The 19,526-nt window shown below is 41.0% G+C and overlaps 1 protein-coding gene across 3 annotated transcripts in view; it reads left to right on the forward strand.

The window, feature by feature from the left end:
• The first annotated feature begins 898 nt into the window (after positions 1 to 898).
• The window catches only part of LOC135237138 (histone deacetylase 7-like), a 55,903-nt gene continuing 37,275 nt past the window's right edge, over positions 899 to 19,526 (forward strand). Inside the window, exons 1-2 of one of the 3 annotated variants that reach the window (XM_064303922.1) lie at positions 899 to 1,227; positions 9,209 to 9,277. In XM_064303922.1, the coding sequence (XP_064159992.1) occupies positions 1,209 to 1,227; positions 9,209 to 9,277 (88 nt within the window). In that variant the 5' untranslated portion in view covers positions 899 to 1,208. Of the gene's footprint in view, positions 1,228 to 8,329; positions 8,965 to 9,208; positions 9,278 to 19,526 lie in introns of those variants that run through there. The other 2 variants (XM_064303924.1, XM_064303923.1) reach the window with 2 other exon arrangements.

Here is a 19,526-nt window from a genome sequence, read left to right on the forward strand (position 1 = left end):
TCGTACCCATATTGGTGTTGCCTATTGTGTAAGAATGCTTGCCTATTGTGCCAGAATACTCACCACTCACCATTTGTCACCTGATTGTATCACCAGGCTGCAAATTTATTCTGGCAGAATTATTACACCAGAATATTTTACTACTTTCTTTCTAGGTCTCTGGTGGATTCCATCTTAAAACCACCTGGGCAAGCCATCGTTGGTGCAGTTGCCCCAGGGATCCAGTGGATCTGGTACAGAAGTAACAGGGATCAGGTGGATTTAGTGGATAGATCCAGTAGATTAAGCACAGCAACACCAGGGATCCAGTCATTTAGCATATGGTGGTTTTAGCACAGTGGGTGTCCACTCAGTGGGCAGGGAATGTACTCTTCAGATTGCTGCAGAAATATAGACCTTACAAAAGAGTCACAAACTGTGTGGAACTATGTGCTGTGAACTGCACAGACTGAAACACATGCCTTCACAACCAGTCGACACAATTACACTTCAGTGGAAATATTGCTGCCTCTTTAAAGACTTTTAAGAATTACGATAGATGTTATTTCGAGATTGAGGCTCAGTTTTGGTGGACCATAGAGCTCCACCGCATGTTATCAAATTGGCACCCTGTTTCAAGACCCACATGAAGGAGCAGACATTTCTGCCGATATGCTTCATGGCGAGGGGGAATTTTAATTTGGGGCAGACTTATTGCACGCTAGACATTCTCTGTGTCCTTATTTTTACTGTGCAGTTTTAGTGTTTTTATTTTTGTGCTCAACGTCCTGATATAGGGCTTCCTGCCATTGTCTAAGTCTGCCTCCGGCCTCTTCAGAGACAGTCCCTCCCCCCCTTCTCTCTCTCTCTCTCTCTCTCTCTCTCTCTCTCTGTCTCTCTCTCTCTCAATCTTTTTTTCTCTCTTTTCTCGTCTCACTTGTGGGGCTCCACTGACAGAAGTGCAAGGAAGGACTGTGGAATTAGACTGCCAGTGTGAGATATTGGGGCAATCTGAGTGTTTAGCTTTTTCTCTTTCTCTCATTCACACACTCACTCTCTCTCTCTCTCTCTCTCTATCTCTCTCTCTCAGTCCCTTTCCCTTCGACTTTATGCCATTCGCTCTGACCCCTGACACTCTCCCGGTGCCCCCCCGTCGAAACGGAGCCGATGCCTGAACCGCCCTCGGGGGGTGGCGCGGTCATGGAGAGACTCTGAGCTCCTCGAGCTGGATGTTCACGCCACGAGCCGGTAAGACCCGCTTGTTCATCTGTTTCTCCAGAGCGAGGCTGCGAGCAGGGGGGAGAGGTGACATTCGCGCAAACCGCCATTCTTTAGCCTCCCGAGGAGAGAGCCAGCAAGGTGCACCGGTGCTTCGCTCTCAAGGGGCTCTGAGCTCTGCTAGATATTTTCTGCTCCTTCAGTGACAGACTGTGGTGCACCTAACTCTTTGGCGGCCCCAGCCTCTCACGTCTAATAGCCTTTTCTGTGTATTTTTGGCAGCTTGTGCTAATATTTCCATCTGTACAGTGGGCTATAGAGTTCTCACAAACTTACTGTGGGCAGTCTTGATTCGCCCAGAGAATATTTCGGAAAACATTGCGGTGGCGCATTATGAGTGGTTGTCAGGATAGGAAATAATGTCTGTTTTTTCCTTATTTTTTTTTGGTTTCGGAGTTCCAGAGTCTCTTGGGGGCTGGGGGGGGGCAGCTTGTGTATCAGCCAGTCTGCATCGGAGGCACTGTCTGTGGGGAAGACAAACAATCTCAGAATGGGGGGATGAGAGGAGAACAGGGATTTTTTTTGGCTAGAATGTTTTGAAGAGTTACTGTATGGCAGTACTGTATATTGTTTGGCATAAGGGAGGGGGCCATAAAATGTTCTGTGGTGGGTTGAGAGGGAGGTGAGTTGGGGGGTGGCTGGTCCATATCATGTGTGGAGCAGGTAGAGTAGGGCCTGTCCATCTCTGAATCTCATTTTCTGTCTGTAGGTACATCACTTGTTCTTTCTCTGCCTCTCTTTATTTCCCCTGCATCTCTCCTTGATATTCTGCTTGTTACCCCTTCCTTGGACAGACAGGCAGACAGACAGATTGACAGACAGAGTTTAGATATCACCTCCACGCACATTATGCATGCACTGGGGCACTATACCATTTGTTTTGACCTGTAGTGCGATCCCGTTGTGTTCTCCTGTCTCTGACACATACTGCATTTAAGGCCCTGTCCCTGGCGCTGTGATGAGATATGTTTATGAGGCAGCCACGTTATATATTGCTTTGCATTTTCTCTCCTGGCCACAATATATAAGGAGAGCTGTCCCGTGTTTTAGTTTTCAGGTTAGAGGTGACAAAAATGACGATAACAAGCCTTCTAATTGGTTATTGCAACATGAAATATCGCTAGCCTGAAGGCCAGGGCTGAAGCCTTGTCAGCCAAATATGAACTGTCTGAACTGTCAACGCTGTAGAGACTTGCCTGAAGCAAATGGAAAAAAAAAAAAGCTGATGTGGACAAGACTTCAGGAATTATCAATGTCGGTTTCAGATTTCAGCTTGCTCCATGAACCAACCTTAAAGAATATTAATATTATTCAATAAAATGAATATAAAGTACTGTGACATAAATCAAACACACTTTACTATATGTGTTTGTGTGTGTGTGTCTGACACCGTAGATGTCAAATGAGGCCTTCATAGCTATTACTTCCATGGTGTAGTAAGTTAAAGCAGCAGTCATTTCAGTGGTGATACCCCACAGTCAAGAAAGAAATCTAGAAAGAATCCACAGTTTGACATAGTATTATCTAGAATGGGCAGATTGATTTTTCCGGTGGAATGAGCACCAGCTCCTCTAAACATGAGCATCGACAGATTGAATAACAGTAGACACCCCTCTTTTACACATGAGTGATGTTTGATTTACAAAATGTGCACAACCGGTAAAAGAACTCCAAACAATGTCACCAGCTCTGAAAAAATAGTGCAACTCAATGCAAACAATATAACATTTTGACAATGAGTTCTTCAGGTGGAAAGCTGTGGAATGTGATTCGTTTCAGATTTACAGCAGTAGACTGTGACGCGACTGGCTTCTGTTTAAAGCTGTAAAATGTGATACGTGATTCGTTTCAGGTGGAAAGCTGTAGAATATATGTGATTCGTTTTTCGTTGAAAGCTGAGGAGTCCTGTAAGCGTTCAGTTTTGGGCAGAGAACAGTGCAGTGTGTTTAGTTTCAGGTGGATAGCACCTCGGTTTAATGGCACATGGATGTAAGCCTTTTATAACAGAGTGGAAGTAAAAAATAAAAAAATAAGCTTGTAGGGGATTACTGCCAGCTGATTGATTAGATGCAGGTTCAAGTCACAAATCATTCCAGTATTTCCACTGTCTTATGCACACATAATAAAAGGCTGACGCAAATACTCTGTTGAATACATAGCCAGTCAGGGAGCGGAACTCTCAACCTCCTTTGCATCCCTCTCCCTCATCTCCACCCACCTCTCTCCCTACTCTCGGCCCTTTCGTCCTTATGTAGACTGCCTCTGCCTGTCCCAGTGGAAAACGTGTTCATCGGTCAAGCTGACGATAGCACGTGCACACTTCACGATGCTTGAAGACCTTAAGCCATTGTTAAGTGCCCTCTTTGTACCTTTGACTGTCATGAAACAGTGAGCGTTGAAGTAGATCGAGAGACTGTCTCCCTCTAATGGCAAAGTAGCATTATCACATGCATTGAATACAACACTGTACTATAAAAATAAATGCCAAATCTGTACTTTGATGGATTTTTGATGGTATTTGTCTGCTGTGGTTGTCATGGCGTGTACACTGTGTACTTTTGTGAAATACTGCTACATCATTAATTACAGAGGAATGTTTAGGTTTGGAAAGCCAGTCATTCCAGAGACTTCCAGAGACGTTGATGAGTATATTGATTGAATCACGCTCACAGAGTTTAACTGAGTTTAACAACGGTGAAGTGTTTTTTCAGGTGCTATTGTTTGCCCTTGGGAAGGCTGTCAGCTGAGTTAAAAAAAAAATAGGGAATGAAATATTGCTTGAGCGTACGCTGTGTTTTACAATGCTGAAATGAGTGCCACATATGAGGGCTCCAGCTGTAATCTTGCGGACAGGAAATTGATGAGGTGCTTGGGATGGTTTCCACCCCGATTGTGGACACAGAAGGGTGAGGCATTACAGAAAGGGTTGTGATGGAAGAGCTGTTGTTTCTGGATCTGGATGTGATGGGGAAGGGATATGTTTGCAGAAGTGGAATAATAATAATAATAATAATAATAAAAATAATAATAACATTTGCACACAATCAGCAGTTTACAATGATTTAAAAAAAATCTTTGTAAACTTCTGATTGTGTGCAAGTGTGCTGCTTTGTAGGTGAAGTTGAAAGTGATCAACACTATTGGCTGATACTCACATTGCATTAAACTGTCATGTACCAATCCATATTAATCAACTATGAATAACTGCATTTAATTAGACAAAGTTACAACTGCATTAATAAATGTTAAAAATTGCATTAAACCACATTAGACCATGTTAATCGTCTGTACCAAATGGCATAATACCATGTTATAAAACCTGCATGAAACTGCTCTCTACAGAGTCTGCTTGTGAAAAATGACTCTGAATGGACTCCAACAACTAACTCAGGGTAATGCAGTTTTTCATTTTGTTGTAATTTTTCCAGCCTGTGTATTTGTTTGGTCTTATGCAGTCAGGGCTTGTAGTGTGTATTCACTTTATTGCTCTTGTTTTCATTGTGGTTTCACTGCTGTGTTAAACATGTTTTACAGTTAAAAACTCACACAGTCATTATCAGAGTACTGAAATATCGCATTCACTTCATGTCACTATATGAGAAGTTATTTTGACTGTCTATTTCTGTTCCTTGTTTTCCCAATTATTTCCAGCATAGACTGGCTTAATTACAATTCTGCTTGCTGTTATGCAAAACTAATTGCATGACCAAGGTTAGAAAGTGAGAGGAGAGAGAATGTGTTTGAGAGAGATGCCACCCTTGATGCTAGTTTGTCTGACTCTGCAGTGCTTCAGTGTGCAGTATGCCTGAGAGAGAGCCTAACTCTGGTTGAGTAATCTGAACTTCAATAAAGGATAAACAAAAATACAATTTTAATCTGAAAATGGGGTTCTCATAAAATAATGCACTGGAAACAAAAGAATGAATGAATGAATGAATGAATGAATTGATGTAGACCAAGAGTAGACCACCTTACCTCTCCGAACATACAAGACCAAGGTAAATGACAATACATATCACAAAATTCTATTTGGGAAATATTTTATGTCACGAAAATACACTCCACGGGAGTTAAAGGCAAAATTTAGGTCTAGTTTGGCAATTTATTTCTATGAATCTCAGTTACACCCCTTGTTTAAGATCTCACAGAAGACAGATAAAACCATACATGCACAGCTACATATGACTTGCACAATCCTACCCAGCAACCAAGGGATTTAGAGAGCACTATTTAAAATTATTAGTATAATTTCAGCTATCGTAAACATCATATACCATACATAAAATAACAACATATAATAACATATTATTAATAGAAGAAAAGAAAAATCTAGAATAAAAAAAACAACATCTGAAACACAATTTTAAATTTGTTCATATGCGGCCCAGAACACCTCAAGAAAAAATCCAAGCCCCCCTATTTTTTATGATGGTCTTTGTCCTTGTCTATAAAACCTCAAAGCAAAAACAAATAACAATCTCCCTTACAATTTGAATCAGGCAGGCTTCAATTAGCAAAGCTTCAGTTCAATAGTAACTGATACGGACTAGGAGCCCGTTCATCATCCTTGAAAAATGACCATTTTCACTAAATAAAAACATAATGAATGGGGTGTGAGAGAGAAGGAGACATAAATGATAGAGTACTGAAAAGAAAACAAAAGAGAGGAGTGGATTTGAAGCTCGGGCTCTTGGTGTACTCATAAATCCATATTTCATAGTTTTTTTTACTGCTCTGACTCCCATAAGATTACAAAATATTTTTACCAACCCGTCAGCATCATGAAGAAACCTAATATGTTTATTTTTGTCATTTTTTAAATTCCTATTCTTTTCCAACGCTATGTACCGCAAATATCTTGTGATGCAAGAACTTATAAAGTTGGTACAGAAACACATGTGATTAAACCAAAATTCTCTGTTGGGAAATGGAAAGAAATAATGTTTTTCACTGTCCATAGTAATCATCACATCCCCTGAATTGCTATTGATGAAACATTTTGCTTGCATCTGTATTTTTCTTGGTTGTTTTGAAGATTTGTCAATACAAAGATGTATGTTATATTTGCTAATATTGACTTTAGTTTATTATCTCATAAAAAATGACCATAAAATCTACCATTGTAATCTTCACAAAATAGTTTCATATACAATTGAAATATTATCAGATAGATTTGAATTTATGTCAGACGGATTTGAAAGTGTTCTATGCTAATACGCTATTGCGTGGTGCATTGTTTTGACAGGCCTGCTACATGTGAGAGAATGAAGGATAGAAGGTAAAAGAAGAAAAAAGAGAGGAATTGAGAGAGAGAGATACAGGAGGGGTGTTAGGGTCTGGGAAATCTGGGGTGTGGGCTAGAGTAAGGGATAGACGTCAGGGGAGGAGAGAAGGATCTGACTGTGTGAGGGTGTGGGGGGTGCGGGCCGCTGGTATCCCTCACTCAGGAAGCCAGTGGGGAATGCGAAGAATGCAGCCAGCTACGGAGGCAACAGCAGTCACCCCAGAACAGATGTCCTGGGGGGTGGGAAAGGAGAGGGAAACTGAGATGGAGAAAGAGGCAAAGAGAGAGGGTGAGAAATAGAGAAGGAAAACCAGAGAAATGCAGAATGAGAGTTAAGGATGAATACCAGAGAGAGGGTGTGGTGTACAGTATACAGTAGCTACACAAACACATGTGCACACACTCACTCACACACACGCACAAACAGAACAAGGCAGATATCTGACACGATAGACATATAAGCCAAATATAGCATCTTGGAATGGAATGAAAGATAATGTAATTTAATTCTGTTTCAATGGCACTAAATTCCATGCAGTTTTGAAAGATCATTGGTTGTGTGTTTCATAAATACATCACTAAATTTGATTGCAAAGATAAGTTAATTTATCCAACTTCCCGTAAGGTGCCATGTACACCTGTGTTATTAAAACATTATCGTATTATAGCAATTCTTAGATCCTGCTCTTTGGGAGCTATATGCTCTGGCTCCAACTTAGTATTTAAACTGAATTCCAACCCTAACTTAAACTTGTGTTAGACTGGCAGTGGAAGAGCAGCCATTTTAGAGCAAGCTTGAAATAATGATATATTAAAAAGATCATACAGTCTTGATGGAATAAAGAGGGACCTAATGGAATCTGTCTCTAAATGACATGGTTACATCAGAGGTCTGTGCATTGTCTGTTCTGGCCAATCAAGACTACTCTATTTCTCTTAAAGCCAATCAAAGGTGTTATATGTAGCTCCAGTTTAGCCAATTGCAACTGCAGTGTAAAACCTGGTTAACAAAATGTGTTCCTTATCCCGTAGCATTGTTTGCTGACTTTTTTGATGACCTCTAGATGACTATATTCAAGTAACTGTCTCATGTCATGTTATGTCTGTTTGTACTCATAATTATAGAGAAGTTTGTCATCTGACTGGTAAAGAACTACTCGAAGGACTGTCTGAATTCTGATTTCAGATTGTGTTACTTATTGAAAATGTCTTGTGTTGACTTTCAACCTTTCCATCTGTACAGTTTTCAGCAATAAGAATGGCAAGACAGGCAAGTAAACCAGAAAAAATTATTATAAGATCAATCAATCAGAATGTCTTCATATTGTGCATTTTACAAAGAATTTGTCAGGAGCAAACAGAAGGCTCATAAATGACTTGGGTCTCCGTGAAGGTGCCCAACTGATGGGAAACAGTTTACAATACATTGTTTTTAAGGTCTTATTTTACAGTTTAATGCCATGGCTAAAATGGGATAATACTGGACTTTATTTATCTATTAATAAATCATAATGTGCAATTGACTTAGGTGTAGTTGTAACGTGGAAGAGGCAATCAATTCCGCCATCCACAACCTCCGTGAACATAAATGGGCCTCTGTCTCCATCCGCTTTAGCCACGTGGACAATGGCTAGACCTGTATTATCTGTTCAGCAGGTGGAGCCAGAAGACTGGAGTTTCTTTACATCTGAAATAAAAAAGTTTGTGAAAGAAAACGTGCTATAGTGTCGGATTGGCTGTATAGTTCACCAATAGAAGGCCCCGTTGTAAAGAGAGAGCGAGAGAGAGAGGGAGTAGTGTCGTGTAATGTCGCGGCTATTTTTGGTGGTACCCGCCTAGTTTTCTATTTTCGTCTACCTCCGGGGTTGGACTACAAACCAACTTGCCTGCACCTCTCTTGTATTGTTGCCGAATCTTTTCTACACCTCTGGTGCTATCGCCCGGACATTGCTTCTTCGTTTTTTTCAAACGACATTGGACGAAACAATTTTTCAAATGACAAGTGATGGAGAATCTAACGGAATGAAGCTGAAATGAATGAGAAATAACCGGCGACAACATATAACCAGGAAACACTGAAGAGGATATTTTGCCTACTATTAAGAAATTGAAATTACAATAGTGTCATTTTTTTTACTAAGTGCACAAAAAAGTTTCATTCCAACTTTATCTGCGTCTTATCTTGGAATATCGTGTCACTACCCATAAAGAAAACATCTGATAGAGTACACAAGGCAAGCTATTATTTGCAGAGCGACTCCTACAGTACAGTGCGACTTCATCAGGCGATAATGCTGAATAAAATGTCTAAACATTAGAAGGGAGAACAGGTTTTCTCGCAGTGATACAACAATTTACAATACACGGCCAAGATACGTTTCAGGAAGAACGGGAACTGCGCTGGGTGCACGGAGATAGAACAGGTCTGTAGAGTCGTTTAGGCAAAATGATCAATACTTGTTCCTCAAGTGCGTGTTTGCTCCCGGCTTGGAAAGTTTTGGGATGTTGATAATTCGTAGTGAATGAATTAAGCACGCTAAACTCGTTTAAATCACGTGTGATTGGCTGAACACAGTTTCCTTTGCTTTTTACACGCTCCCTGAAGCTGAAAAGTTGACTCCAGCCATTAAAGTACTGCTCCGCTTGACAAGTTCTCTCTCCTTTCAGATGGAATCACGGCTTCATGTCATATTGTAGAAAGTGACGAACGGGAGGGAAGTGTTTCGGGAGCGGCAGGTAGGTCGCGTTCATTTCCCGCGTTATGGTTGTGTTGTCACTGCCAGAAACAGGAAAACAGTCGTCTTAATACGAGAAAAGTGGGCTACTCACTCGTGTGCGTTCACATTCGTGTGCATATTATATCTTAATGATGGCAGTTTTAAGTATTGCTGCTGTGTGGTTTACGCATCTTTTCGGGGGCAAAGAGCTATCACTGTTCTGAAAGCAAGCGCCGATGGTCCTGCAGATAATGCGTATAAAATACTGGCAGTCTGTTATTCTATTGCAGGGTGTTTCGTTTACAATTCAGCCAAGGAGTATTCGCAGCTTTTGGAAAACACTGGCGTACTGTAGAAGAATATCTGACCTTGGAGGTCTTGATAGCCTTAAATGTAGAAGTTCAATTTAAATAATTAGGCAGGAGAAGAACCCAGCATATAATTTTATTGTAACATTTTTTAAATGAATGAGCCCTGTTTATTTTATTATGAATAAAACATGGATGATTAAATTTGATATAGGCTTTAAAGTGGATAGAATAAAGTATAAAATATTAAAAGTCCCCAAACATACTTAAAATTGCTTTTTAAGAATTTGGCATGTGCTTGCTGAATTGTTACCTCTTGCATATTTGGTGGTTAATTAATTTCTGTTTATGTCATTGTAAAAGCAAACACTGGTAAAATGCAATAACTTATTTTTGTTTTAAACTTTGATTAATTTGTCGATTGTGTTTAATTTGTCACATGTTCTCTGTTGTTTTTTGTTCTTTACAAGGCTGAAAAAAAGGTGTTGTCATGTTGAAATGCTACATAATCTAAATATAAAAATATAGGAATGCAAATGTGTACTTAGTATTCTCTTAGTACTCTCTGGCTATTCAAAATATGATTATAACAGTAGGAACCATGTCTTTTGCTATGCCCAAGAGGATGTCAGAATGGAGGCCAATTCTGGAACTTACAGTACAATGCAATTAATCTGTCACCATCAGCACATTCAGTTGTGAGTAGTATTTTCATTGGATGGGCTGTTAACAAATTGCATCACTGATGAAGTTCCCATTTTAGACAAAGCACCTTGTCTGTTTCCTTAGCTTTAGAGTTGGAGTGTTCTTTGGCAATTTGACTCGGAGTGCAAATACATGCTCGTCTGATTTATTTTGTGGGGAAGTTAAATCCTCTTAGACGCATTCTATTGCTACTGTGATCATGATATCAGAAGAAGAAGGTCTTGTGTGTTTTGTTTGTCTCTGTTGGAGTGTTGCTGTTTCTGATTTGATCGTTTGTATGAGCCGATTCTGTCTGAGCTGTCTCTCACCAAAAAATAATTACATCTGCAGTTCGTTAACATATGTGTGTATATATGTGTGTGTGTGTCTGTATATATTACACATTATTTCAGAAAATGTATTGCCCAAAATATTTATTTAACATATTGTTGAAATGATTTATGACATACATTGTGTTATTATTGTAATATAGTATTGTAATATAACATTCTAATAATACAATATAATTCGATACATTTTGTGTGCGCGTAAAATATATTTTCTAAAACTCCTAAAATTCAATGCATTTTCCAATGTATTTCAAATACATAGGCTACCTTTTTATCGGTGCAACACATTTTTGAGGATATTTCATTTCAGTTTATTTTTGGTGTGGCTACTCGCATCCCTCCAGGGTAACAGACCTCAGCCCTGTTATTGCCCGGGTGAGTGTCAGGATGCTGAATTGGGCGTGCTTCAGGAGTGCCTCAGCGGGCCGACGGATGAAAGGATGCACTTGGGCATCGGCCGTGAGGCGAGGGGGGGGGGGTTCAGGTATTGAAGCATCATACGAGTCGCCCTTAAGTGCTTATTTTCCTTAAGGACGGTTCACCTGACACGTCAACACCTGAACCCCTCTTCAACCTCATGTAGTTCTGACCTCAGCGTTCGGTTTTTGAAGCTTCGAGACTTTTGATTACGTGTGAGACTATGCCACCATTTGTCTTTCCAGATTTGTGTAGTGGTGCGGTGTCATTCATTGAACAGAAGAAACGTAGTTATGATGGTGCTGGCGGGTCAGTTATATTACTGGAGGAGCTTATCTGTTATACCGTGGTGAGGTTTTAGCCATGTTATTGGAGGGACTTACCTGTTATAAAGAGGTAAAGTTTATATAGTGGTAGAGGTTTAGTGCTGTCACAGGAGGGACTTATTTCTTATATTGTGGTGAGGTGTTAACCATGTTACAGAAGGGACTTATCTATGATATGGTTGTGGAGTGTCATAAATTGAACAGAGGACTTATTTCTGATAAAGTGGTGGGTGTCACGTTACAGGAGACGTGCCCCACAACATGAGGGACTTATCTATCATATAAGGGTGGGGTGTCAGCCCAGTTACAAGAGGGAATTATTTATCTATTATCTATCTATGGTATAGTGGTGGGTGTTAGCCATGTTACAGGATGGACATATTTGTTATGATAGGGTCTCTTAGTAGGGGCCGGAGGTATTGTGTATTTCCTGTCAGTATTCTCATAGGAGCAACTGTATCACTCCCCACTGTGAAGTGGCTCTTTGTACACCACAAACTAACCAAAAGTAACATGATCTTTACTCTCGGAGGACCTCCGTACGAAACTTGTTCCTGTCACTCCCATTCTCTCTCAGCGTCTGATCTAAAAACAAGTGATATGAAACTGAATGACTGTTTGAAAAATACCCAAATTTAGTAGGACTTGAGAAAATAAAGACTCAACAATAGGGAGATTGTTCTGGAGTGAAGCGTGCTGAAGATCACATGTCCTGTTCCCTGTTTGAGAGCAGGTCACCTGACCTCTCCCGTGCCTTTGGAGAAACCCAACACACCACAGGCATGTGTGCGGGCGAGTGCTCGTGTGCATATGTTTGAGCGTATGCGTGCGCACGCTCGTGTTTCAAATAAATGGTAAGACGATGTACACAGTGTCAAGAAACAAAAGACAGCACTTCTTCAGTAATTCACAGTGCCCTGTATGTTGTTTTTATATCTTTTTTGCCCTGTGCTGATCCAGGATCAGATTGACAGCCAGGAAGCACTTTGACGATAGGTGCCTTATACTGATCCAGAATCAGACAGTGAGAACAGGTGCCCTGTGCTAAAAACTTGTAAAAAAAACAAGACTTTGCAATAGGGGTTTCTAAAAAATTACTTGACATAACTTGTAAGTAAAAATAAGAGAGGGTTTGAAAATTAAAGCTCTTTACTACAGGCTATGTTGATGCAAATGTATTACAGCAGTTTTTGTAAAGAAACATTGTAGCACCCATTCTAAAATTAGGGTTTGTATGTAAAAGTATTTACAACAGATTTTGTAAATAAAACTACAACAGGCCTTTTTGATTAAAGTATTTTACTGCAGGCTTTGTAGATAAACGTACTTTACCCAGTAAAATGCCCAGTGTTAATTCAACTCTAACAGAGTACACATGGTCCTAGAAAGAGCAGGACCATATGTACTCTGTAAGAGTTGAATGAACACTGGACATTTTGCTGTGTACAGCCGGCTTTGTTAATAAAAGCAATTTACAGCAGGTCCTGCCAATCTGTTTTTTTTTTTTCTCAGAACGTTTTTAGTGGATAATTACATACATCTATGCAGAGAATTCAGCTGAGTGAGTAAGAGGAGAGAGAGGGTCTAAAACACATTGCAAAAGTTCTGAGAGGATGACTCAGAGTTAAGTCGCAACACGTTAACATTTTATCACTGGTTTATTAAAACTTAATACACGACCAACTCTAACAAAACCTGAGAATCTTTGACACAGGCCTTGTTTTGCCTTAGCCGTTACAGTGCAATAGACACAATGATGCTTTTAGTATGCACATTTGTGTGTATATATATATATACAGATATATAAATATATTTAAAATATATTTATATATATACAGATCGGTGCTAAAGGAAAAACCTGAGTGGAGAAACATAAAGAATTCAGATGGTGCCAACAGGTGTACTGCATGATACAGTTAACCAATTAACATCCTATCATGCTCTGTGGCATTCATAAAAATGCTGAGCAGTTGACCTCGATTTTGGATCAAGATATCAAGAGTAAAAGATCTAAGTGACTTTGAAAGAGGGTTCATTATTGGGGCATGGATGGCAGGAGCTTCAGTCACAAAGACTGCCCAACTGGCTAGTGTTTTAGTAGGAGCAGTGAATAACGTGATATCTGCATTTAGATCTATGGGAAGGACATAAGGTAAAAGGGTCAGAAATTATGGTCGAAGGCGCACATTTGATGACCGTGATACTCGTGCATTAATGGGATATGTAAGGAAAAACAGAGAATTGAATCTTCTTCAGGTGACTGAGAATGTCAATGCAAGATCAGACTGTCAGCAAGAACAGTCCATTGACAACTACATAGAGAGGGATTTTATAGTAGGGTTGCAGTGCATAAACCCCTGATTACAAAGACTAATGCACATTTGAAAATTCAGTGGTGCAAAAACCATAGGCACTAATCTACAGAGATGTGGAAATGTGATATAGTCAGATGAGTCGTCCTTCACTATATTTTGGAAAGTGCATGTGTGGTATACACCAAGAGAACGGTGCAGGCCTGAATGCTTGACCCCTACAGTGAGGGGGTCCGTGTTATACTGTGGGCCGCATTTTCCTGGCATGGTTTGGGTCAACTTGTCCCCTTAGAGGGAAGAGTCATTGCAAATCAATACAAAGTTATTCTGAGTGATCACCTTTATCCTGTGATGAAACAGTCCTATCCTGATGAAGACTATGACATCTCCAGTCAAAGATAACCAAGCAATATGGCGCAGGAGGCAGTGCTGTATCATGAATGCAGTGACGGCTACAGGGGAGTAGTTGGGCATTACGTGGAGTGGAGTGCTGGCGACTCTCTGTAGCCATGACTGTATTTACGATACAGCATGGCCTTGAGTGCTGTATTGTTCTCATCAAATGGTTATGACAGATTTGTCATTTTATTTCGTAAGTAACGGTTTGTGCTCAATAGGGCTGTCAAAAAATATTCGAAGTTCGAAAACTATTCAAAATTGTTTTTTTTTTTAAGTTCGAACCTAAGTTTGAGCATTTGAATATTAGTTTTGGATTCTGCGTTTTGTAATTAACATGAAGAATATACAGGCTTTAATTTCATGCGGCGAATCATGTTCATGCACGCAAAGTTCATTTCCTGTGCTAACGTTACTTCCTCTGTCAACAAAAAACGTTCTGCCTTGGACCCAGAGCAAGTGGATCGTCTGGTTTTCCTTGCCAATAACCTCCGGTGAAACTTTCAGCTCCATGGACACGTTACTGGTCAGCTAGCCTAGCGAGCCAGTCTCTTTTTTCACTTCGTTCAACAGATCTGGTCAGATAACAATTTAGGCTGAATAAAGTTCCCATGGCAGGTTATGTTTCCTTTCTGTTCTGAAGATTTTGATAAAATTGGATGATGAAACAAGTTAAACAAACTAAACAAAATAATTTGTTGTTTTAGGCTACAGGTATTAGCTGTTTGAATAGTTTTTGTGTTAAGAAATAAACAGGGATTTCCTATAAACAATCATTTCCCTATTATTGTGATTAATAAATGCCGAGTTGTGGCAAATTACATCCATGATAAAGTGCTTTATTCATTTGTGCATTAGGCTATAGAAACTGCAGGGGGCTCAACTGACAGCCTTAGTGCTCAAAGTGATACCGTTTATAAACACACTGTTTGAATAAATGTTACTGTATCGTTCTACCAATGTAAGTGCTAAGTTCACTTGTTAATACTGGCTGTTTTCACAGACTGTGTAGCTAGCTTATTAGCCACATAGCGACTGAGCTTGGAAGGAACCAATCTCTTTGATTATGTCACCAACAAAAAGTGTGTACGTCACTCTCAAGGTTATGCTTCTCCTTGAGGTTTTTCCAGGGATGTGCCTTGTGTTTTCATTTAGAAAAATGCATTCCGCGTGATCAGGGCTTTAAGTACCTGTAGGCTGGGAGATTTAACTGGGAGATCTTGATATACATGTGCCACAAAGGGGCCACAACTATGCCCTCTACCACTAAATAGACCTCCAGTAAGTTGATGTCTGCTCAGAGGTACTGAAACAGAGGGTCCACTAAAGCAGCGGAGTAAAGAGGAAACATCACCTTCATGGTTAAGCAGACCCATCGGGTGACTCTCTGTGGTGGCCTCTAAATACCAGCATTATGTTGAAGGGAATTAAAACCAGAAGTAGATCATGAATACTTTTGTTCCCAGCCACTGCCAGTTATTATAGTGTTTATAAGTTGTAAACATACTTGGGTGTAGGCTACTTTGGTTGTACATGTGCTCTGTCAGAGATTTCTATGACTGAATTTTATTGATATTAATTTAAAAAAATCAATGCTGTCCTTTGATATTATTGTTGTATGAATGGAATGGTATGTACATATATCTTGTAGATGTGAATATTTTTTCAAAATGTTAAAATGAACAATTAGACATTTGTCTCTGCCGCTTCCTGTTAAGCTTAAACTGTTAGACTGAAACTACAATCTCCCATAATGCATTTATTCCATGCCCTCAAAAAACACCTGTTGTAATCTAGGAATTGATTTATAAGCCTGTAGTTAGATTTCTTTCAAACAATGCTGCATATACAGTATGCCAGTATATATATATATATATATATATATATATATATATATATATATAATATGGGAAGGCTTTTCAGTAGATTTTGGAACATGGCTGCGTGGATTCATTTCATTCCATCCCATTCAGCCACAAAAGCATTAGTGAGGTTGGGCACCGATGTTGGGCATAAGGCCTGGCTCGCAGTCGGCATTCCAATTCGTCACAAAGGTGTTTGATGGGGCAGAGGTCAGGGCTTTGTGCAGGACAGTCACGTTCTTCTCCATCACACTCAGCAAACCATTTCTTTATGGACCTTGCTTTGTGCAGGAGGCCATTGTCAGGCTGAAACAGGAAAGGGCCTGCCCAAAACTGTTGCCGCGATGTTGAAAGCGCACGATTCTCTAGAATGTCATTGTATGCTGTGGTATTAAAGGGCACAAGCTCAAACCATGTAAAACAGCCCCTGACCTTTATTCCGCCAGTACCGTTGGCACTACGCATTCCATCAAACCCAGATTCGTGCATCAGACTGCCAGATAGTGAAGCGTGATTCATCACTCCAGAGAACGTGTTTCCATTGCTTCAGAGTCCGGTGCCGGTGTGCTTTACACCACTCCAACTGATGCCTGGAATTGTGCATGGTGATCTTAGGCTTGTTTATGGCTGCTTGGCCATGAAAACCCAATTCATGAAGCTTTTGAGGAGCAATTCTTGTGCCAACGTTGTTTCCAGATGTAGTTTGGAACTCTGTAGTGAGTATTGCAACCGAGGACAGATTCAGCACTTGGCGGTCCTGTTCTGTGAGCTTGTGTGGCTTATTGCTTCACGGCTGAGCTGTTGTTGCTCCTATATGTTTCCACTCCACGATAACAGCACTTATATCTAGCAGGGCAGAGATTTGACACTCTGACTTGTTGGAAAGATGTCATCCTATGATAGTGCTATGTTGAAAGTTATTGAGCTCTTTATTACAACCCATTTGACTACCAATGTTTGTCAATGGAGATCGCAGGGCCGTATGTTTGATTTTATGCACCTGTTTGCAATGGGTGGCTGAAATAGCAGAAACCACTAATTAGAAGGGGTGTCCACATACTATATATATATGTGCAAAAATATGTAAAGATATATCTTTTCTTGATTTGGCTCTGTAATCATACTTTGTATGTGGTTAAAATTCAGATTTTCAGCTTTCCTACATACCTTTAAACAGCTGAGGCCTGCATCTATTCATTTTTTTAATTTATTTTTTTATTTAACCTATATTTACCCAGGAACGCCCTGCTTCACACTCATACACATTCACACCTGGAAGCTGCCCAGTACAACCACAATCCTATATTGTTGGCCACTGAGTAGCTCCACTACTACTATTATTACTACTACTTTTTACAGTTACCAGTTTACAAATGGGCTTCCTTTAAACATCTGTATCACTTTTCATAGCACCTACTCAGTCAGTGGGTTGGACAAAAGAAACTCAGTGTAGACCAGTCAGGCTCTGAACATAGACTCTCTCACGCGACCCACGCGTGTGCACTCACACACGCGCACCTGCGCGTTTGCGCACACGCGCGCATGTCGTGCATGTTTGGTCGCGCTCTACACAGGCGCTGAGAAGAACGCACGGCGAAAGCACGCAGAGGCGCGAGTGTGCGCCAAAACGAGCCTGTAAATACGCGGACAGATGCACGGCGCACACGCGCGGGACCCGCGCGGGCGGACGGGCCCTCCAGCTGCTTCGGAAGCGGCGGACCCCAACGTCTCCGACAGCTGCGGATTTCTCCAGTCCTCCCATGGGGGGTGGGGGGGGTGGGGGGGGGACGGATGAGGAGGGAGGGGGCACGTGAAGAAGAGAGAGGGGAAGGAGAGAGGGAACGCGAGAGAGCGAGCGAGAAAGGCCGTGAAATGGAGGGAGTAAAAGAGGGGAAAGAGAGAATGCGAGCGAGATTGAGCTGAGCTGAATGCGGCCAGCCCCGTGCTATTAATAGAGATCCTGTCTTGCACAAGATTGATTTAGCAAAAACATGGCTAAAACTGTATCGCCTCAAGACTTGACCACGAGGCAGTGCATGCTGAGAAACGCCATTAGCGTCAAGCACAAAGTAGTTGCTCCCCTGTTTTATCTTTACAAGTGCATATGAAAATATGTTAAAGATATACAAACATGCACAAAGTACACACACGTGCATTATAAGGGAGTCTTCAGTTTTTCTGGTAGCTTATGCATTCCCTCCTGCTTGGCTTTCTCTGTGATGTGTATGTGTGTTGATGTGTATCATCCTCATTCTTACTGTGAACACAGCTTGGACTTTACGCATGCAATAGAGGTTCCCAGCTTGGCCTCTGAGAAGGCCTACGATTTAACTCTACGGCTACTCCTAGACTAGGGATCTCAAACTCAATTCCTGGTTGGGCTGATCTGTCTGTTGGTTTTAAATGTGTAACTGCAATTAAGTGCTTCATTTAAGCCACAGATTCGCTGAAGAGTCAGCAAACCTTGTTTCCAAGGCCTAAATGGGCTGTGGATTGAAATGAAATCAGAGAACCGGACTGTGGTCCTCCACGAATGGAGTTTGAGACCACAGTCTGAGACCCTAGCCATTTATCTGCCGGCGGTGGGTTTGACCCATCCTGGGTGGGACTTTTGCCATTGTGAGCCCTCCACCCAAATGCCACAAAATGTCTGCTCCTATGGTTCAGTGTGGGGCTGGGGTTGTGTAGGAGAGTTGCCGGGCTGTGGGACTGTGGTCTGGGGGATTGTGGGATACCTGTGGTGGGAGCACTTTCAAACAGAAAGAGCTCTTTAAAATCATGTAAACAAACCAGTGACACCGGGATGTTATTACTGCGGTTCCAGAATACGCGCTTTCTTTGACGAGTAGCGCCGTGTACGTGCGTGACGCATTATCTGTGTGATATAAGTAACGATCACGTGCATCCTGAGAGCAAAGATTGTGTGCCTGCAGTGTGTGTGTGTGTGTGTGTGTGTGTGTGTACGTGTGTTTGTGTGTGTGTACGTGTGTTTGTGTGTGTGTGTGTACATGCATATTTGTTGTGTATGTACTTTGCGTGTATGATTGTATCCGCATCTGTTTGTTGAATATATGGGCATGTTTATGTAAAATGTAGCCTATGTGTGTACAATTCTCACCACATATATCCTAATGGTGTTTTTTTGAGTGTGATCTGAAGTTAAAACCTGTACCCAGGCAGTAAAGAACAGATGCGATTCCTCTACTTTTTATGCCACTGTGGCCAAATAGTGTGCGTGAGTTAGTTCACATTTATCGATCTTAGTCTCCTCACTGTTTTTTCTATATGGAATCAGAACTCCCAAAAATGCGAATGCATTTTTTTTTTGCAATCCGCCAATTCAGCTCCCCCTTCATTTACATTCCCTGTGCGTTAATGTACTGAATTATTGAGCGAGATGGCCGCTTCGCATGTATTTTAGTCCTCTCAATGCTTGCAAAATCTGGTCCCGAGTGTCCGCTGATAAGCTAGATGAATGTGAAAAGGATATGCAGACAGTTTAGCAACAGGAAGGGCGTATTATCGTGGGGACAGATGCATAGAAACAAAATGGCAACATGCCGTCCTATCTGTCTACGAGGTAGCTGCGGTGGCCGCAACAGAGAAGTTACGT

Source organism: Anguilla rostrata, chromosome 13 (genome assembly GCF_018555375.3).
Source record: "Anguilla rostrata isolate EN2019 chromosome 13, ASM1855537v3, whole genome shotgun sequence".
Taxonomy (NCBI): domain Eukaryota; kingdom Metazoa; phylum Chordata; class Actinopteri; order Anguilliformes; family Anguillidae; genus Anguilla; species Anguilla rostrata.